This window comes from Apteryx mantelli, chromosome 9, assembly GCF_036417845.1.
Source record: "Apteryx mantelli isolate bAptMan1 chromosome 9, bAptMan1.hap1, whole genome shotgun sequence".
Taxonomy (NCBI): domain Eukaryota; kingdom Metazoa; phylum Chordata; class Aves; order Apterygiformes; family Apterygidae; genus Apteryx; species Apteryx mantelli.
Window position 1 is genome coordinate 15349120 of NC_089986.1, and position 18454 is coordinate 15367573.

At 47.0% G+C, this 18454-nt stretch overlaps 1 protein-coding gene across 1 annotated transcript in view; it reads right to left on the reverse strand.

The window, feature by feature from the left end:
• The window catches only part of LOC106498394 (probable cation-transporting ATPase 13A5), a 36572-nt gene that overhangs the window by 2863 nt on the left and 15255 nt on the right, over positions 1-18454 (reverse strand). The window contains exons 11-27 of the mRNA XM_067302184.1: positions 18099-18256; positions 17660-17848; positions 17366-17427; positions 14490-14640; positions 12611-12694; positions 11443-11599; positions 9885-10002; positions 9136-9260; positions 8784-8947; positions 7885-8007; positions 6962-7041; positions 5879-5921; positions 4927-5036; positions 3960-4056; positions 2877-2949; positions 2083-2257; positions 815-1005 (exon numbers count right to left, since the gene is read on the reverse strand). Coding sequence (XP_067158285.1) covers positions 815-1005; positions 2083-2257; positions 2877-2949; positions 3960-4056; positions 4927-5036; positions 5879-5921; positions 6962-7041; positions 7885-8007; positions 8784-8947; positions 9136-9260; positions 9885-10002; positions 11443-11599; positions 12611-12694; positions 14490-14640; positions 17366-17427; positions 17660-17848; positions 18099-18256 — 2100 coding nt within the window. The remainder of the gene's footprint in view (positions 1-814; positions 1006-2082; positions 2258-2876; positions 2950-3959; positions 4057-4926; positions 5037-5878; positions 5922-6961; positions 7042-7884; positions 8008-8783; positions 8948-9135; positions 9261-9884; positions 10003-11442; positions 11600-12610; positions 12695-14489; positions 14641-17365; positions 17428-17659; positions 17849-18098; positions 18257-18454) is intronic.

The window sequence follows — 18454 nt, forward strand, 5'->3', positions numbered from 1 at the left end:
ACAAGCAAATTTCCCTTTGTTTCCTGCTAGCAATTTTCTCCAACAAGGGATAAAACAGAGACGCATGTGCACATTAGTCAGCTGAAAGCGTCCTCTCTCCTGACTCAGCTTGACTGCTTTCAAGGCATTTTCTTTCTGGCCGTTGTCTATCTTCTGCAGGTGATCAGTGCTTTGTGAAACATGTTTGGGACCTACCTTTTCCCAAAATACCAAATGAAACCAACACTGCTAAAGTTAAGCAAAGCCCTGCCCTCTCATCATGAGTAAAAACCTGCAATTGCAAAGAAGCTATCAGTACCTGAAGGCTAGTAGGGCTAAATCATCTCTGCAAAACTCAAACAGAAAAAGAAGGATTATTCTGAGAGGATTTGAACAGTAATTTCATCATAGCCTCTTCTCTCTCATCTCTAGGAATGGAGGTCAGGCAAGGCAAGATTGTAGCTCTGTGGATTTTCAAGCAAATACATCTCATCTTTGTTTGCTATCTGTGTTCACAATAATATACAGGCCTGGCAATAAGTCCAGCACATCCTCGTCTGGAAAGCATGTATTTTTCAAATGAAGATGCAGTCTCCTTTTTTAGCTGTGCTGCTTGTTATCTCGAGGAATAAGCTAATATAAGAAATGGTAGCTGAGCTTGTTTTAGAGGTAGTGAAATAGGAGCTAACGTATATCAACAATTATTTTACGTGCCAGTCAGTGATGTGGGTTCAGATAAATCAAAGCATCACTTTCCTAGCAGCCTCTCTTGCCAGTGTTATTCTGTGGCAGGAATGAGAGTCTACAGAGCACACATTAATCCAGCTGTACTTACAGTTGGTATAGATGGGCTTACGGAAGGGCTTTCCCTTGGAAAAGACGAAGGCCACAATGATGCAATTGATAGAAGACAGTGGCCACAGTGTAGTATCTTCATAACTGAGGACACTGCTGTCGTCACTGCTGGTGGTACTGTTTCCTCCTGGGCTGGTGGAGGTCTGGGTCTGGTTTCCCAGAGAGCAATGTCTGTAAGGAAATACCTGGCATTTTCTTCCTGCTCCCTTCAGGAACAATGAGTTGCAAGCAGCCATTCCCTCTTCTTTCTTACCCAACCTCCTATAATAACCTGATATCATCCACAAAATCAAAATCTATGTTTAAGTTTGCTTCAAGAAAAAAAACCATCAGTTAATTTCCTGGTCTATGTTGAAATCTCTGCTCTTGGGTGAGCAATGACAGCAGTGTACGAGAGAGACAGCCTTCGAACATGTGTGTGCGTGCCCCAGCTGCCTGCACACCATTTAGGAAGCGTATGCCCAGTGATGTATCGGTGCGGTGGCAGTGCACCCGTGGACATTCCCGTTGAAACACTTTGCTGAGTTTCCTACCCTACAAGTCCATTTCTGCACGATAACATAAGGTAACCAGTTCCTGTGTATGGGCAGAGATTTTTATATTTCAGAGACACAAAAAACAAGACTGCTTCCAAACTTGGAACCATTTTTTTAAGCCAAGTTAGATTTAAGAAAAATCTGAGGGACTCTTTATTTTCCCAGAAGAGCTTTATGGTCTTACCCCGGGAGAGGGGAGCAAAGGGGAGCAGAGAGAAAGAAATGCGGTGGCTGATGGCACCCCCCTGAGCTCTGGTGGCTCTCCACATCTTGCAGGCTCCTCTGGGAGACAGCACGAGCTCTGAGCGCTCTGTAAGCAGGGCAGCAACAGGAGCCCTGCACAGCACAGCCCTAGGGGTGCCAATGCAGATGCACCGCTGTGCCACACATCCCTGCTCTAGGCTGGCTGTTTATCTGGTATTTGCAGACAGGCAGAGCCCTGCATGCTTCAGAGGAAAAAGAGACCTTTCAGGAACAGAGGTGTTTTAGCCTTTAGATTTCTATCCTTGCATCTGCAGCAACTTATTAGTGTCGTGGCAACACTCTGCTGAGTACGTGCATCGCGGGGAAAAGACAATCTTCGTGCTCTGGTGGGGCAGCACGCTCCGCTGCAGGTAGGGGAAGGGTTGGGGTGCTGCCAACGCACAGCTGCTGTGCACAGCTGGCAGTCTGATCTGCAAGCTGGGGAGCAGAGACAAAAAGAAGGACTTACCTCTGGCTGGCCAGCTCTGTGTACCAGGGCTGTTGCTTCACCAGAAGGAAGCCGCAGGTTTGCATGACTACAGTAAAGCACACATTGAGGACGATGGAGAGCAGCAAGGGAGGAGAGATGAGCTGGCCGGGAGGGCGATAGGGTGCCAGTTTTGGATAGGCCTCAGTCAAGCTCACTGGAAAAAAACCATAGACATTTCCTGCCTGCCAACATCCCTCTGTGTTAGCTGGGCGAACAGAGCTGCACACAGGTCACCCACCCGCTCATTGCAGGTGAGAGCTGCAAAGTCCAACCCTAATAAATAAGCAAGAAATGGCTTTGATCACCACTATTTTCTATCTGAATGTTCTCTGAATCTCCACATCCCCACAGGAAAACACACAGAGAAATGGGGAAAAACAGTCGCCACCTGCAGATGGGGACCTCCTTGGGAGTCCAAGACCATGCTGCATCTCACACTGAGAACATGCAGGCAAGCCAAGAGACAGTTACACTCTCCGAGCCCCACTACCGTAGTCTAACTATAGGAGCTAACACTATAGGAGCAAATACTCCTTTTCCAGCGAAGTCGCACATTCAAACACTCTCTGTACAGATTTCCTGTAGCTGTGCTTGCAAAGGATTATGAGCCAAATCCCATCCTCTGGGCCCTGGGGATTGCTCTAACATCAGTGGTTATGATGTTACTGACAGCAGAACTTGGCTCCTCATTTCAATTTTTATTGGAAAATGAAGTTGACTATTTACACTCAGGCTCTTCAAATACACACAGCTGATTTCCCTGAGCTGCTTACTTGTTAGGCAAACCAGAAGGGTAATGACGACATCTTGTATCAAATACTGGTAATTTCCAAAGATTTGCACTTGCTGGAAGAAAAACAAAGAAAACATCACATGACAACAGGTGTCAATTTTGATGATACAACCTGTAGCACCAACTGCTGTTTCAAAGCAACGTCGTGCCAGCAACAGCATCATCAAGACCCTGATGGACCACTCAGATCAGGTCAAACACTCCTAGCCCACAGTAACAGCAACAAGAACCAGAGTTTCACTTTGTGCCAGGCTTGAAATGTCTTCAGGTAGCGGGAACACCATCAAAGGTGGTAGGCCCAAACTAGTAGCTGGGTAAGCAGGCTGATTTCTTATTCATATATTTCAACAAAATAGTTTAACTATTTTATTGATAAGGAGTCTTGAAAATTTGATTCCCTAACGAGCAGTTTTCAGAAGGAAGCGGCCATGTGCTGTCGCTGTGTGGTGACCCACAAACACTCTCCATCTGTTCTCCTGCCAAGGCTGGGCTGCACCTTGAAAGTTCACAGCAGCTCAATTCGCCTGATGCCCTTCACCCTCTGAGGGACTGTGCACAGAAGATGTACGTGGACGTGGTTAGGAGAAGTGGCCCTGAATAAAAGCCATTTCCTTCACTATTTTTCTTTTTGCTGATAAAAATTTTAGAAGACTCCTCATATAGCAATGATAAATAAAGGTCATTCTTAAGAACTACTTACGCTTATTCATCTGTATGAGAAACTTTCTTTTCCATTTTTTTTTTTCCCCCCAGCAGAGGGAGAAAGCTGCCCTACCAAAGCATCCATTTTATAGCAAGTCCCGCTCCTGGGCCTCCACCACCCAGCTAGGGAGTATTGACCCCCTTTATAATTCCCCTTTCTTCTTTTAGAACAGGTGAAGTTGTATCATCAGGCTTTTTCACTGATTCAGGGACTCCCTACAACCAATCTACCTTGTGCTGCTAACTATCCGGCTTTTCACATCTTTGTTATTCTTTGAAGCCCCCAGCTGTGTAACACTGCTAAAGATAAAATCCGAGAAAAGCACAGTTCACTGACAGAAGATTGGTATTATACACTTACCCAAAATAGCAGAGCAGTACCAAACAATTGAATCAAGCCATAAAGGGTCAGGTATTTAACCACACCAAAGGAAGCAACCAAAGCAGCTCGACCTTCCCTGCTCAAAAAGAAAACAAAAACAAAACCAACCCCCCCTTACAGCTGCAGACAAAGTACTGTGCTCTTAGTGCTAGAGATGGTGTCTGCTCGTAAGAACAACAACTTTTGTGTAGGGTGTTTAAGAAGAATGCGAAAGAGGCTAAATTCCACAGACAAATATTTTGGCCTTAAGATACTGCAGAGCCGCTTAACTAGCCCTTCATCTGCAGTTTTGTTTCTTTGCTTTTATTCTGCAGCTACGATTTTAATACCTGGTTTAAGCTGCTGCTATTTTTTTCATTACTAATTTGCTCAACGCTTTGGGGAATAAGGTGCATTTCTATACAAAAAGGTAATTGTCTTTGCATGTATTTAGGTTCAATGGCATTATGACTGGCTGCTCAAGGACTGCGCACAGTATGTGGATGTCAACGTTTTACAGTAATGGCAGGCAAATCCATTCTGTGGTCACTGCTATATCTGCCCTTTCATGTGACTCTGTTCCTCCGCCTATTCCAAAAAATCAGCAACCATGGGCAAAGGTCTCCTAAAAAACACAAAAACACTCGCAACACTTCAACTTAAAGATTCAAAAAAACCCACCACCAAAAGCAGCAAAAAAGCTTTCTGCTTTGTTTTGCATGTTTACTGAGAAATTGTCTGGTTTCTCAACATCCTTGTGGCAAACACGTACATGCGATCTCTTCCCCCCCCCCTTCTGTGTGTGTGTGTGTGTTTACAAAAATAGCCATACAAATATAAAAAAGTAAATACAAACTATTTTTGTTATCACCAAGCTGCCTCAGGGTCCTGCTCACTCCTGTGCTCTCCCACTAGCAGCCTGGCACATGGAGCTCCGGGCAGGCGGCAGGGCGCCGAGCGAACCTACCTGATCAGCTCCGGCACACATTGTATGTTGGGAATTTGGGACGTGAAAGGGGAAGCCACGGATGCCTCCTGCTCTGACAGCGATATTCCTGCATGGGCCATTTTCAAAGCCTGAAATCCACAGGAGTAAGAAAATGGAGAGATACCCTTACACCCTGCGCCCTACGTTTACTGGTGCTTTTCAAGCTTTGCTTCAAACGTCCTTGGTAATTGATCTTCCTCTATTCTATAGCCTAACTGATCTCATTTTCCAGATAGTGTTCCTTCCCCAGGGCTTAAATATCTCTTTTGTTCATTTAATCCCATTATACCTATTTACAGTCTTTTGAATGATGCTGTAGCCTCTCCCCCATACTGGAATTTGCATATACCTCTTCTGTTAAATATTCTGTTAAACTATTTATATTAGCACTTCCTCTTTCTTCTTTCTATTCCTTTCAATGCCCTCTTCATATTTCTTTTGCTGCTTTCTTATGAGCTCCCAGTAACCTGATCTCAGCACCTCTTCTTTAGTACTCAGCAGTGAGCTGTGGGCAACTTTTGCAAAACCAATACATTTTTATAATATTATATTATTCATATAATAATAGATAATATAATAGACGATATAACTATTTTTCTAAGGCCATCAGCTTTACATTCTAGTCCCAGAAGTTGAATCAGAATAATTGTAAATACGAACAAATGTGTAAAAAGAAGTATTCCTGCCCCCAGTTTCTGGGGAAAAACAAACAAACAAACAAACAGTAATGCTCCTCTGGGTTTTTTTGGATGGTATTATGAAAAAAAAGCACGTAGATTGTATTTTACAATGTCACGCTGACTGAGTGTACCCACAGGCTGACTCGGAAAATGCTGATGAAATGTTTTGTTGCACAGCCCCTTGCAACAGTACTTGCTAGACTGCGTGAGCTGAAACTTTTGACAAGAATGGGACATGAGCTTGTACGTACCCCACAGTCATTAGCTCCATCGCCGCACATACCCACGTAGTAACTGATGGGGAAAAAGACAGACAAATGCATAAGCTTTGCATGCAACTATTTGATCATGCAGTAGGATACTCACTGGCATAGGATTTGCAGGGATATTAGATCAGGACTCATGTTACCCTGCTACAGGAGATGGATGCAGCGGGAATAAGAGGGCTGTTTCCACAGGGTTAATCAAGTATGGGGAGGGGTTGGGGCAGAGTGCAGAGAGCAAAATTAGGATTAAATTTTGAAAGAGATTATAACAGGAAAGGAAACAATGTCATTTTATTCCATACAGTGTTTTCCCTTTGGTACTAGATGTCATGGAAAGGGAGCAGGGTGTGCATATTTGCACGTTTGTTCCTGTGGCTGCAGCTTGACTTTTAGTGGCATTTGCCCCTGAATGTGCCTGTAGGCCCAGCGAAGCAGGAATTACTAGAATAACACGGCAGCTCCCAAACCACCACACAAGGGCCCTCCTAGAGGCCTGGGGACCTCCTCCCCAGATGAAGCACCTCATAACCAATAACTTTACTGTTTCTTTTCGGAAAGGTGTCACATCCTGTTTGTCCTCAGCCAGCAATATTTGTAGTTAGTGCGATTTCTGGCGGGGAAGGAAACATTCATTCAGAAGGTATCTGAAAGAGCATCTTTTGGGTCAAACTCCTGGCTGCTTCGGGCTCTCATCAGCTTTGCTAAAGCTGCAGCCGCAGCAGTGCCAGCAAGCATGCGGGAGTTGCTGGTGGGCAGCAGGGGGTATTCGCGTGGGCTAGAGCCTGGCTCTGTGTTTGTCTCATCCCTGGATAACGCTGCTTACCGTACTGCAACAGAGAGAAACAGTGGCTAAAACTAGCCCATGGCTAGAGCTACTCCTGACACGCAGGATTCTTGCAGGCAGACTGGGAGGAACGTGGCCACAAAGGATGTGAATATGGATTATGTGCGGAGGAAGGGAGGATCAGAAAGCTGGGTTTGGAGCAGTGCTGGCTGGTATAATTATACTTCAAACAAAGCATTTTACTGTTTTTTTTTCTTTTTTTAACAACAATAACAAAACCTTACTTCAGTTTTTGAAACTCTTCAACAAGGCTGGATTTCTGGGCAGGAGACATCCTAGCAAAGACAGTCCCGTTCACCAATATCTGCAAGAAAGAGCAGCAGGCTGTCCTCGGGCTTGCATTCACGGCATAGGCTGAGTGGGGCCTGAAGAAGTCAGCTTGTCCACACCGCTCCCCTGGGGCAGGATCAGGCCTCCTTGACTGGTGTCTAACGTGTGCTTAAAATCCTCCAATTCTGTCTTTCAAATCTGCAAGGTTTTGCTACCCTTGAAGTTAGGGCTTCCTCTAAATTAGGGTCAGATTTACCATGCTTTGATTTCTTTCTTCTTTGATTTCCTCTCCATAGCAGGTGCTGGGAAAACAGTGAGTGTCATGGGCTCTGCAACAGCCTTTTGAGTAGCAAAGTTAAGTGTTTTCCAAGTGCACAACAGATGGTTGATGACACTGGCGTAATATTACTAAGCCTAAGTTTTTTCCTACCTGAAAATCTGGCCAAACAGTATCTCTCCCAGTTCCAGCTGTTTTATGGACTGTGTGACAGGAGTTGAAGATTTCTGCACCTAGGTGGGGGTATTTCATGTTTCTGATGCTGCTGCTGAGCAGAAGCCACTGCCAGCTATGGTAGTGGTACCTGGGGAAATGGGCTGATATTTTTTAATTAAACTCAAGCAGAGAAGGTGACCGTGGAGTAGTGCAGCTGCTCACAGCACCACAACTAACCTTGTCATTTGAAGTCTCAAAAGAGCAGATGCTGAAAGCGAGCTGTTCAGGTTAAACTTGAGACATGTTGGGAAGTAGCCTGAGTTGTCAACATGTGAAATAACAGGGTTATAGGTACCTTTCTTGTTCAGCAGGAGTGGCCTGAACACAACTCCCATTTAAATGAAATGGAGAGGAAAGCAGGTGCTTTGTTCCCTCCCAACTTACTTTTGGCAGCAAGCTGTAGAAGTGCTTTATAATAATTTGATAGGTCTTTCCATCCATCGCAAAATGGTAGTTGCAGGTTTCTCCTTCCAAGATCTCTTTTTCCTCAGTATTAACACATATCTCCTAGAAATAAGACAGCATTTTTTTCCTCAGATTGAAGTCATAACGTCTTGAAGCCCCGGAACCTGTGCTGGCCCTGGGACAGATCTGCCTCTGGAGCCATCTCCCCTTCCCGGATGATAACCAGCCCTGGCTGGGACCACACGGAGCTGGCGGCGGCGGAGGAGCGTCCCAGCCCTGCAGCAAGCCCCCACTCCCATCGCCGCCGTACACCCAGCCCCGCTGCCTGACCCGTGCCGCGGGGCTCGGAAACGCCGTCCCGCTTCCACGCCTGCAGCCTCCCACCAGGCTAACGGGGAGATTGGCCTGGCGCAACGCCCTGTGCCAGCCTCCGTGAGCCTGGCAGCGCCTGGTCTTCTAGCTGCGTTTCCATGTGCAATGAATACCGGTTACGTGATCCTGCTAGTTTAAACACTGAAGTTTGGTCCAGCAAATAGTCACACAGGCAAGAATTTGTGCTAATTCTGCGCACCCAAAGGGCGAGTGCAGTGGCCACGGCGTCTGCAGAGCACAGGCAGTCATTTGCACAGTTATTTTACGTGTTATCCAGAGCAAAGAGCCACTGTATTAGCTGTTTCTCCTCAGCAGGCGAATGGTCCGTATCACACCTCTGTGTGCCCTGCGGCAGACGAAAACCAGCCCCAGGGTTTTCCCCTGCTCCTCCTAGCTGCTGCAAAGTGCCCGGCAAGGAGTCCAGGTGAAGAAGCTGATTACTACACGTTTAAAGCTTTGGTAATTCCAGCCGGCACCCAAATGCCACCGTCCCCGGCTGTGCTTACGCTGGGCCCGGCTGTGTTTGCCTTGCTGTCCTCCACGAGCTGCCAGGAAAGGGAAGCTGGAGCGGAGCCCTCCGGCTCGCTCGCCTCGACGAGGATCACTCGGCTGGCCCCGCGAACGAGCCCCGCGCTCCTGGCTACCGTGACAGCCGTCTGAAGGTTGTCCCCTGCGAACGACACCGGCGAGGCAGACCGCTAACGCCCGCCACTGCGTCGCAGCCGCCCAGGCCGCCAGGGCGGAGGCCGCGGAGCTGCAGCGGGAGCCGACCTTCCCCTGCCGGCAGAGCCAACCTTTCCCCGGCTGCTCGCGGGCCCGGGCGGGCGGGCTGCACGTGCAGGGCGAGCGGGGCGTCACCTGTGACCATGACGCTCCGGATGCGGGCGGCAGCGAGCTCTCTCAGCACAGGCTCCGTCTCCCGCTTCAGGCGATTCTCCATGACCAGGAGCCCCAGGAACTCCAGGTCGGACTCCGCCACCTCTCTTGGAGCAAGGAAAGAAACACACACGGGCCGTTTGCCGGGGACTGCGCGGAGAGCGAGACTCTCCCTGCAGGTCTGGCTCAGTGGGAAGCCGCGCTCGGCTGGAATTGCCCTTTCTCTGCCGGGAAACCCAGCTGATGCCGGATTCGGGACAAACAGTGCTCAGCAAGCGCTGACATTTCTGCAGCTTCAGCCAGACAGCGGCTCCTCTACGCTGCCGCCCCAAGGAAGGCGCGAGGCAGCCGGACGTGCGTACGGAGGGACGGACGCTCGCGGGAACAGGCTGGCTGAAGCCCCTGGACTGCGGCACGCAGAGTTACTCCCTACCGCGGTCCCAGTTCATTGCCTTTTTGAAACGCAATAACCGGCTCCCGTTACCGCCCGACAGCAGCCTCTGAACCTCGGCTCGGTGAGCCTTACACGAGCACTAGTATATTGGGTAATTAACAGTATAACCACCATCTGCCGGGAAGGCGGTGTTATACGGCGCAGCTATCGCCCTTGCGCTTCCTCTGCCGGGGAAGGAAGGGAAGGTTTGGGAAGGGTTTGGGGCAGGGCAGGCCAGGACAAGCAGATGAGGGAACAGATGGGGCAGGGATACCAGGAGCTCGCCAGCAAACCTTACCTCTTCAGGTTGCACACGTCTGCATCCCCTCCCAGGTTCAGCACCTTATGGGCCAGCGCAATGACTCTGAAACCTTGGCTCGTGTGCGTCTTAAGCTCCTTTAAGAAATTAGCTGGGACTGTTCACGGGGAAAAAGTTTCATGGTTAAAATACTTCACCCTTGCCAATCTCTTTTCTAGGGTTAAGTGCCTGGCCATTAGGACATATTATAGCCTTACTTAGAGGCACTGTGCCCTCTCATAATAAAAGTCGGCTGGTTTGTACCACGGCTCTGTGACTGTTCAAATAAGTGATTTATCCATGTACTTCAGTGCTCTTAAACACACACTGAGGTGCAGGTAAGTAAGATGAATTACTGGGCAGAGGACTGACCCAATTTCACAATTCTGGCCTGAGTTTTGCTGCCTACATGCTGAGTTATACTGGGAAAATTATTTTATGTTCATGCCTTAATAGGAGAGTTCTCCTAAATCCTAAATTTTCAGTTCTATGATCATTCCAGTGACTCTAAAAGCAAGGAGTTCCTTTTAATTTTGCAGTATTTTGTAACCACTACATATTGCAATCAAAGCCTTACAGTGCAGTACCTAATTATTTATTAAGCAGGAAGCAATATAGGAATAGTTAAGACAGGATAAGAGGAGATATTTAGACACCTGAGAAAGTGGAACATAACTTAATTTTAAAGATATTTTTCTTGCTAACTGTGAATTGTTTGGAGGTTTGTGTCATTAGATCTTAGGTGGTGTTAAACTAAAGCTTTCCATTGTCCCTCAAAACCATTTTCACCTGTTCTCAGGTCATTGCTATCTGAAATAACAAACCACAGAGCCACAGAGCATTGGTACTCTGTTTGCTTGGCATCCTTCTGAAGCATTCAAGCGAATGTGACCCGAGTTTCAAGTTTGCAGACAAATTTGAGAACAGACCTATAATATTGCTGATGCGCAAAAAAGAAAAGCCTCTGTTTGTCTGCAGAGGGAGGACAGAAGTCTTGGCTGGAGTACTAATGGCAATTATCCCTAATAATAGTAATTTGCATGTCCACAGCAAGTTTCCAATCACTGAGATTTAAAGCCTTTGCAAGCTGGGGCAGTAACTCAGTGCTGAATTCACAGGTCAATAAATTAACAGAGCAGTTAAGAATGTGTATGCAACATCACGCTTGCTATGACACATACAATTACCATGATCTTACACCTACTCTGTGTATTTTGACATGTCGGCATCATTTGCGAGCTATAGCTTCAGCAGATGCAAATCAGCTCAACGCTGTACAGTGGCCAAACCTCAGTCTGTACATCTGTCTTGCCGCTGGGCCATGTGCATCTCGAACTTAGAAACAATAATAAAAAAAAATGTATTGCTTAACTAATGACATTTAACTATTGCATGGGTTCAAAGGCTTGTTTGTGGGAAGAGCCGTGCACATGTGGTTGCAGTGCAGCCAGTTAGGAGAGAGTACTGAAAACCTTTCAGGATTACAGTCCCAACAGAAACTCTGTTTTGGAACGAGTCCAGATAAAAACTTCAAAGTTGCCCTTTCCCAGTTCTATACCAGTTTCTTGTCTGCAAAAGCTGGTTACTGTTTCTGGTGCTCCCTTCATGTACAGGTCATACTGTTCCTTTCCGATCTTCTGTGTAACAACAGACATTCTCTGCAACCCCGAAGAAAATGGGAATTGATGTAGGATTGCTATTCCTTCCACAGGAGCCTGGAAAGAGATCAGGAAAATGAGCTGTTATTTGGGTACTTGATTCACTGTTTATACAAAGCAAATCCATCCTGAGCTTTTACTTTTTTTTTTTTTTTCTGGCCAAGGTAATTTATTCACTTTTGCTGCCTTCTGCCTGTGGGATCAGACCACTGATTGCAAGTTTAGGAACTGCAGCCTTGACACATTTGGCTTCCCAGCAATAGTTCCCAGAGGCCTCAGTGATCTTCTTTATATTTAATGTGTTTTCCAGACTTTGTCTCAGTGTTTTTCTTAATAACCATATATTGATTCCTGGAGTTACAAATGTGGAAGCTGACATCTGATGTGTTACAGTGACAATACCAAGGGAACAGAGCAATCCTAGAAATACAATAAGTCAGTATCTTTTATTAGTGCAAGTAGCAGAGTTGGAAATTACGAGCTTTTATGCACCTGAGCCCTTCAAGTTGCTTATGTTTTAGAGTCCACCACCAGAAGGAGTCTTTTCCCCCCCACAACAGGTATTTCTTGACTTAACACCTTTCTCCCGCTGGTGAGAGATGAACAAAGCTCTGCTGCTGCCCATGGCTGTTGCTACAGCCCCTCTTTCACCTCACTGCTCTTTCTTCTGCACTTTCCTTCCAGCTTACCTTGTTCTTGCTAGTCTCCAGTGTCTTACCAGCATTTTCTTCCTTCTTGTCCTTGAATTTACTTATTTAAACTATTTTGTCAGTTGTGTTTAACTCTTGGGAGAAGTAGTTTTGCTGCCCTTTCTCCCTCTCTCTGCAGCCCCCAAGAGGCTGACTGAAAGGCCTGGCCCAGCAGCTCTTCCTGTTTAAAAAGAATTTGCTTTCCCAGCCCTAAGCTTCCAGCTGGCCTGCTTTGGGGAAGATGCAACACAGCACCAAAAGAGTGTTTGAGAGGCGTTTTACAGCCTCTAGCCAAGGTAAATATTACATGTTCTAGGACTTTACATATGCTGTATGATAAAAACATAGAATATTCTTTCTCAGAAAGAATTGAACTCACGGTGCTGGCCTTTGGTCCAGGTCTAACTATGCAAGTGTCGAAAGCGCCAGCCCCATCTTGAGCTGTACTGCAATCCTCTATTTCCTGCAAAAGAAAAACAACATTGGTGCTATCTCAGGATGCTGGTGTCCACTGGGAACCTGCAGCAAAGCAGTCAGCTGCTGGGCCACCCCCGGTTCACAGATCTCACTAAGGAAGCCTTATCATTTACCTGTGCTGCAAAGAGCAATTCCACCCTCAGATTTTCATCAGTTTGTCTTTGTTCTCTGCATGTTTCTGACAGCAGATTTTTTTTTTTTTTAAGCTTCACACCTGTCTGTTAAAAGCAGGAACAGCAGCACATGGGAGCATGTTTTCTCCTTACTGTTGGCAGCAAGCTGCAGAAGCAGTTCATTATAATTTAGTACAGCTTTCCACCCATCACAAGTGGCAGCCTCCTTGCAGCTTTGTCCTTAGCAGAAGCCCACATGGCCCTGCATGTTTTGTCTTATTGAGAATAAAGAAAAAAAAAAGTGTGAAATGATGTGGTTTCTCTAAACTCCAGTTCCACACAGATTTAATGCCTGGACAGAGCAATGACTAAGGGAAGGAGAAATAATTATCCTTATCTAGTCAATTTTATCTTCTAGTTTCTTGCTTTTAGAAGACTCTCACTGATGTATTGTGCAGAAGCAGGATGGCAATTTTAGCTGTGAGCTGCTTAGCCCTCCAGCCCTGTTACTTTACATGTGCCAAGGCTCGTTCACCCTCACAGTCCCCTTCTGCTGGTGTGTAACTCTGCTGCTGCACGTCTTTCCATAGGAGTGAGCACCGGGCTGGTGCCTTCCCTGCAGGGCTGCTGAAGGACCTGCCATCTGTTTTCCTTATTGATTAATGCCTCCTGAGCAAAACATTGGAGGAGAAAAGATGATGGGGCATTTAACTGCAATGCCCCAAGACCCCATCTTGCTTAGGTCTCAGCTGGGAGGAGGGAGGAGAAGGCAGGGCCGGCTCACCGCATCTCTCGCATGATGGCAAGGAAAGAGGAGAGCAGCCTTGCTGCGTCAGGTCTTCCATCGATTCTCTCCTGGGACGAGCTTGGCGCAGCAGCCAAGGGGACTGCTGACAATTTTAAGGAGGCTTGTGGCTGCCCCAGGCCCGCTGCAGGAGCGCAGGTGTTGCACCAGGCTGGCAGAGCCATGCTCCCGTGGGCAAAGACATCCTTTGGGCATGGCCTCGGCAGAGTCACCCCTCCTTGCCTCCTCCTGTGGTGCTGCCCAGTGGCTCACAGGGAGCCGTGACAGACTCCGAAGAGCAGCCATTTCCTCCTTGTGCCACAGGCTCCCGTCACACTCCCCCCACCACCCTGGAGGGGCGTCACGGCTCTTTCTCGCCTCCACCCAGTCTCTCAGGGAACTGCTGGTCATGCAGCTCCAGCCTTGCTTTCTACACAGAGGCTACTCTTTGCTAATCAGAGGAAACAGCGCTTAGCATAAGGGCATGCAAAACCCGCTTGTGCACTCCCCTGGCTGCTTGCTGTCCCCGCACCATGCGGCCATGGTGGGGTCTGAGCCCCTGCTTCCAGCAAGCCGGGACCAGGCTCCTGCTCTGCTTCCTTACTCTGCCATTTCCAAATAAAATTGAGAGCAAATGCAAGCAGCCCCAAGGAAAACAATTGCTAGAGTATCAAAATGCTGCTGGAGTGCTGCAAACTTGCCACACAGTTATTAGAAATAGTCAACTCCAGCTGTGCCTGGAGTAGGACAGGACTGTTGGGACCAGCACTGAAAAGGAGTTTCCCTTATAGGCAGGTATTTGAGCTTGACTTAAGAGTCACCCCCTCATGGGCTGTGTTGGAGGTGTCTGTGGTTGGGATGTGTTGGAAGAGGAGTTGCATTACCCAGTGCGTGGCCTCGAACATTTTCAGGTCCAGCGGATCTCCTTGTATCTTCTCATCCAAAACAACCAGTGAATGACAGCTCACCATGGCTCCACACACAGGTCCCCAGGGCAAAGGTGTGCTGGAGGGGAACTTATGGATTTTCTGAAACCTGGTTAAAAGCAGAGGGTTAGTGGGACTGCTTGCAAGAGCGATGCAGAGACACAGGTCCTCAGCTTGTGGATACAGGTGCTGGTGTGCTGAGTGTGGTGGAGCTAAACCCAATAACAGCAAGCAAAGCACTGTTCTGCCTGTCCTTCGGATAACAGGTAGGATGCATTCAGGAGACCAAAAAGCATCCGATAATTAATTGGCACAGAGTTCAACTTGATGCTAAACAACTGAGAAGATAAAACAGAGTGGCTAGCACAGACACTTTGGAGTCCTGCTTGGCAGTTGCTGTTGGGTGTTAGATAATGCAGAGAGAAGACACCGCCTGCAGAGAAGTAACTTACAGTAGGGATCTCAAAGATACTCAGAAGTATGCCATAGCAAAAGTTTTCTGAAGCTGAGGTATGGAAACAGGGTGTGTCTGCTCTGCCTTGTGCTCCAAGCTGCCCTTTACACCCGTGCCGCGTACCATGGATGGGCGAGCGCTGCCTGGCCGGCAGTCAGCACCAGCGCCACATGGGAGAGCCAGAGAGTGCAACCTACATTTCCACTAGTAGATTTACATCTGCATATCCACAGAAGCTGGTTGCTCGCCCTCACCTTGATTTTAAAACTGAATAAGTTCATTGACTCACATTGAGCTACACTGAGGCACTCTGTAAAAGACTGATGCATCTTTTTTTTTTTTCCTGTGGAAAGCCTTGAGGTACACTTGCTCTTCATCCCTGCAGTACAGCCTGAACATGCGTGAGGCTGGGCTGCATGATGGCTCTAATTTTATCATGAAAGTTATTTCGCAGAGTCCCCTCTTCTCACATAAATGTTTTTCCTTCTAAGAAACTGGCAGGCTGTATGTCTGCCAGACCAGAACACAGCCCATTACCATTTAGGCTGCCACACTAAGGAGAAATTTAAAATATTATATTTACCTTTGATTACCACTAACTACCCCATTAGTGGAACAGGAGCAGTGAAATGCATCTGGAATTCAGCAGTGTGACATCTAGCAGTTCTACCAAAAAGAACAATGAATTCCAGCACCTATTGTCCCTCTGGGCCATCAAAGTCTATTCTGTTTCCAGTAAATTATATCTGGTCTCAGTCTGGTCATAATTGGCTTATTAATCAACACTTGCAAGAGGCTGTGAAACTGCTAAATACTATACAAAAACAGCAAATATTTATATCTTATTAAATGCACAATAGGATATTTTGCAAGTTGAGTGAAATTCCTTTACTGTAGCTGCCTAGCAGTATTCAGATTAGCTGACAGCTATTCTTATAATATGTTTAAGAATGTTAATGTTTAAGAAAGAGTAATTATGTAAATACACTAATGAGATCAATGCAGACAGCAATAGCTCCTCCTAGCGCTTTGGCAAGCCACCAGCACTGGTTCCCAGCGGGTGAAGTTTGGACACGTCTGCAAAGACATCCTTATGTTTTGACACCTTACAGAATTTTCTATTATTTGAATTTATTCTGAAATACATATCCAATTTTGTTCTGCAGCTCACGTGAGCAGATGCTCCTGCAAGACTAGCTCAGTGCAAATAACGCTGGCATTTCCATGACTTTCAGGCTCTTGGGGGGCTCCAAGCTGCCCATTGAGCATGTAGCTGTTGAGTGTGACCTCCCTGGGTCACACGGTGGGAGCAAGAAGAGACTGTAATATATGCCTGTGTTTTGGTCCTAGTAGAAGAATTTTTTATTGTGTGACACTTAACTAATCTCTTCTCATTAATTTGCATCAGATAGTAATTTTCCTTCTGTCCTGCGAGGAACTATTGGGAATGTAATTTTTCTCTTTTCTCAATGAATTCATCCTTTCATTCATTATGGCATAATTATCTCCTTGGGGCTGAAGTATCTGATACATTAGCAGCTACTAATGAAATTCAGGGCTAGATAATGGCATATATGATTTGTCCTGGCCACTGCATAAGATGAATATTCGAGTTTGGCATAACATGCAGACTGCACCGCATGTTGATTATATTACAGTGATTTGATTAAATGGTATAATTCTGGGTATAGTCTAGTTTATTTTTTACATACTGGTTATCACTTGAGGATTTCAGTATGGTTTGAGCTTGGAATTGAAATGGGATGCAAGCACACTGTGAGTGTGAGGGAGTCTAAGGACATTTGAGCTTTATGGGCTTGGCTAGAGAAGTCTGTTCTGTGGCCTCACTGATTTTTTCATAGTATTTACAGAAGATAGGAGAGATTCAGTGGGCAAAGTTGGCAACACTGCTAATTTCAACAGAAGGAGCATTATCCTAACACTTAGATGATGAAAGGTTTATTGACTAGATTAAGAATATTTATTGAACTATGCTGCAAATGACATAATTGAAAAGCTCTGTGCATTTTGTCTAAACCCCCTCAGGGTAATTACAAACACTCGTGCTGCTGCTGACTTCTGGACCGTATGCTTGTCCTGAATTAGCAGTGACACATTTATTACTGCGTCTCCTGCAGCAGCACCCAGACCCCTCTCCTCTGAGAGGTGGAGCTGAGCCAGGAGGTGCTGGGGGAGATGGTGGCGAGGAAGCCCAGCATGGGACCCTCAGCACCTCCGCCTCCCTTGAATGCACCCAACTTTGCTACATTTTATTTGCTGTCCCTCTCTTTTTCCTATGCAAGCGCCTCTGCTAACCATACATTTGTGCACTGCATTCGCACTGGAGATGAGTTCTTCGCTAAATTAAATCCTTCCTTACCGGCTTCCCTCTGAAGGGATGACACCCCACAGGTCCAGTCCATCTTCTGTCAATGTGCCAGTCTAGATTTAAATAAATATCTGGTTACTTTGATACTGCCCACCCTCTTCTCCTTGCCATGGCCCCAGAGGTCCTTCATGGCATTCCTGGCCAGGGTGAACCTCCCACACAGACACCTCTAGAGGATTTTGTCCCTGGAAGTAAATAAGGGCAAATGGAGTGTGTGGGGGGGGGGGAGAAATCCCACATTCCTAGCAGCCAAAGCACCTTTCAGTGCTGCGGAAGGCTCCTTACTTTGTCAAAGCACACCAGGTTGATCTGCCCGCAGATATTAATCCTCTGCGGGCTGATGCAGAAAATCTTCTTTTTCTTCAGCCTCCTTTGGGCATAAACAATCCCTGTTGTCAAGGCAGCGGGGATAGCGGGAGGCACAGAGACGGTGAAGAGCAGGAGCGCCATAGTCACTACCTCTGCCACGGGCTTCTGCAAACAGCGAGAGCAACAGGCTGCGGCGGGGTGGGCGCAGCTGCCCTCCCGCCCCATCCCGCCACTGCCAGGGGACCCCGCCGCGCTGCCGAGGGACTGCGCGCGCCAAGCCCTGCTTCTCGGGGTGACAATCGTAATCTGCTTTTCGTGTGCCTCCCCCCCCTTCCCCAGCACTGACTGCAGAAGCGAACAATATTGCAAAGACCATGAGCTGCCAAGTGCTCGGAGCTGCGTCACTTGTACTTACTTTGTGGTAGACAAATACACAGACCGTGTAGATCAGTCCAAGTACTCCAATTAAAGAGAGGCCTATAATGAACTTGAAGGCGTCTCTGTAGAGTTTGAAGTTCATAGGCTTGGGGTAGAGGATGGATCTCACCAAGTCTCCTTTAGCTGTATTGAACCCTGTGTGAAGACACGTGCCATGTATTGTGCACCCGACAACAGCATTGTAGTCCAAATCAATTCTGTTAGGGGACGGATAGCATTACACATCCCTCAGCCATCGGATGGGAGCAAACGTTTCTCAGAGACAACAGATCTACACTTGATTTAAGCTACAAAGAGTAAAGAGCTTCCCTATCAGTCCCTTGGGCTGCCACT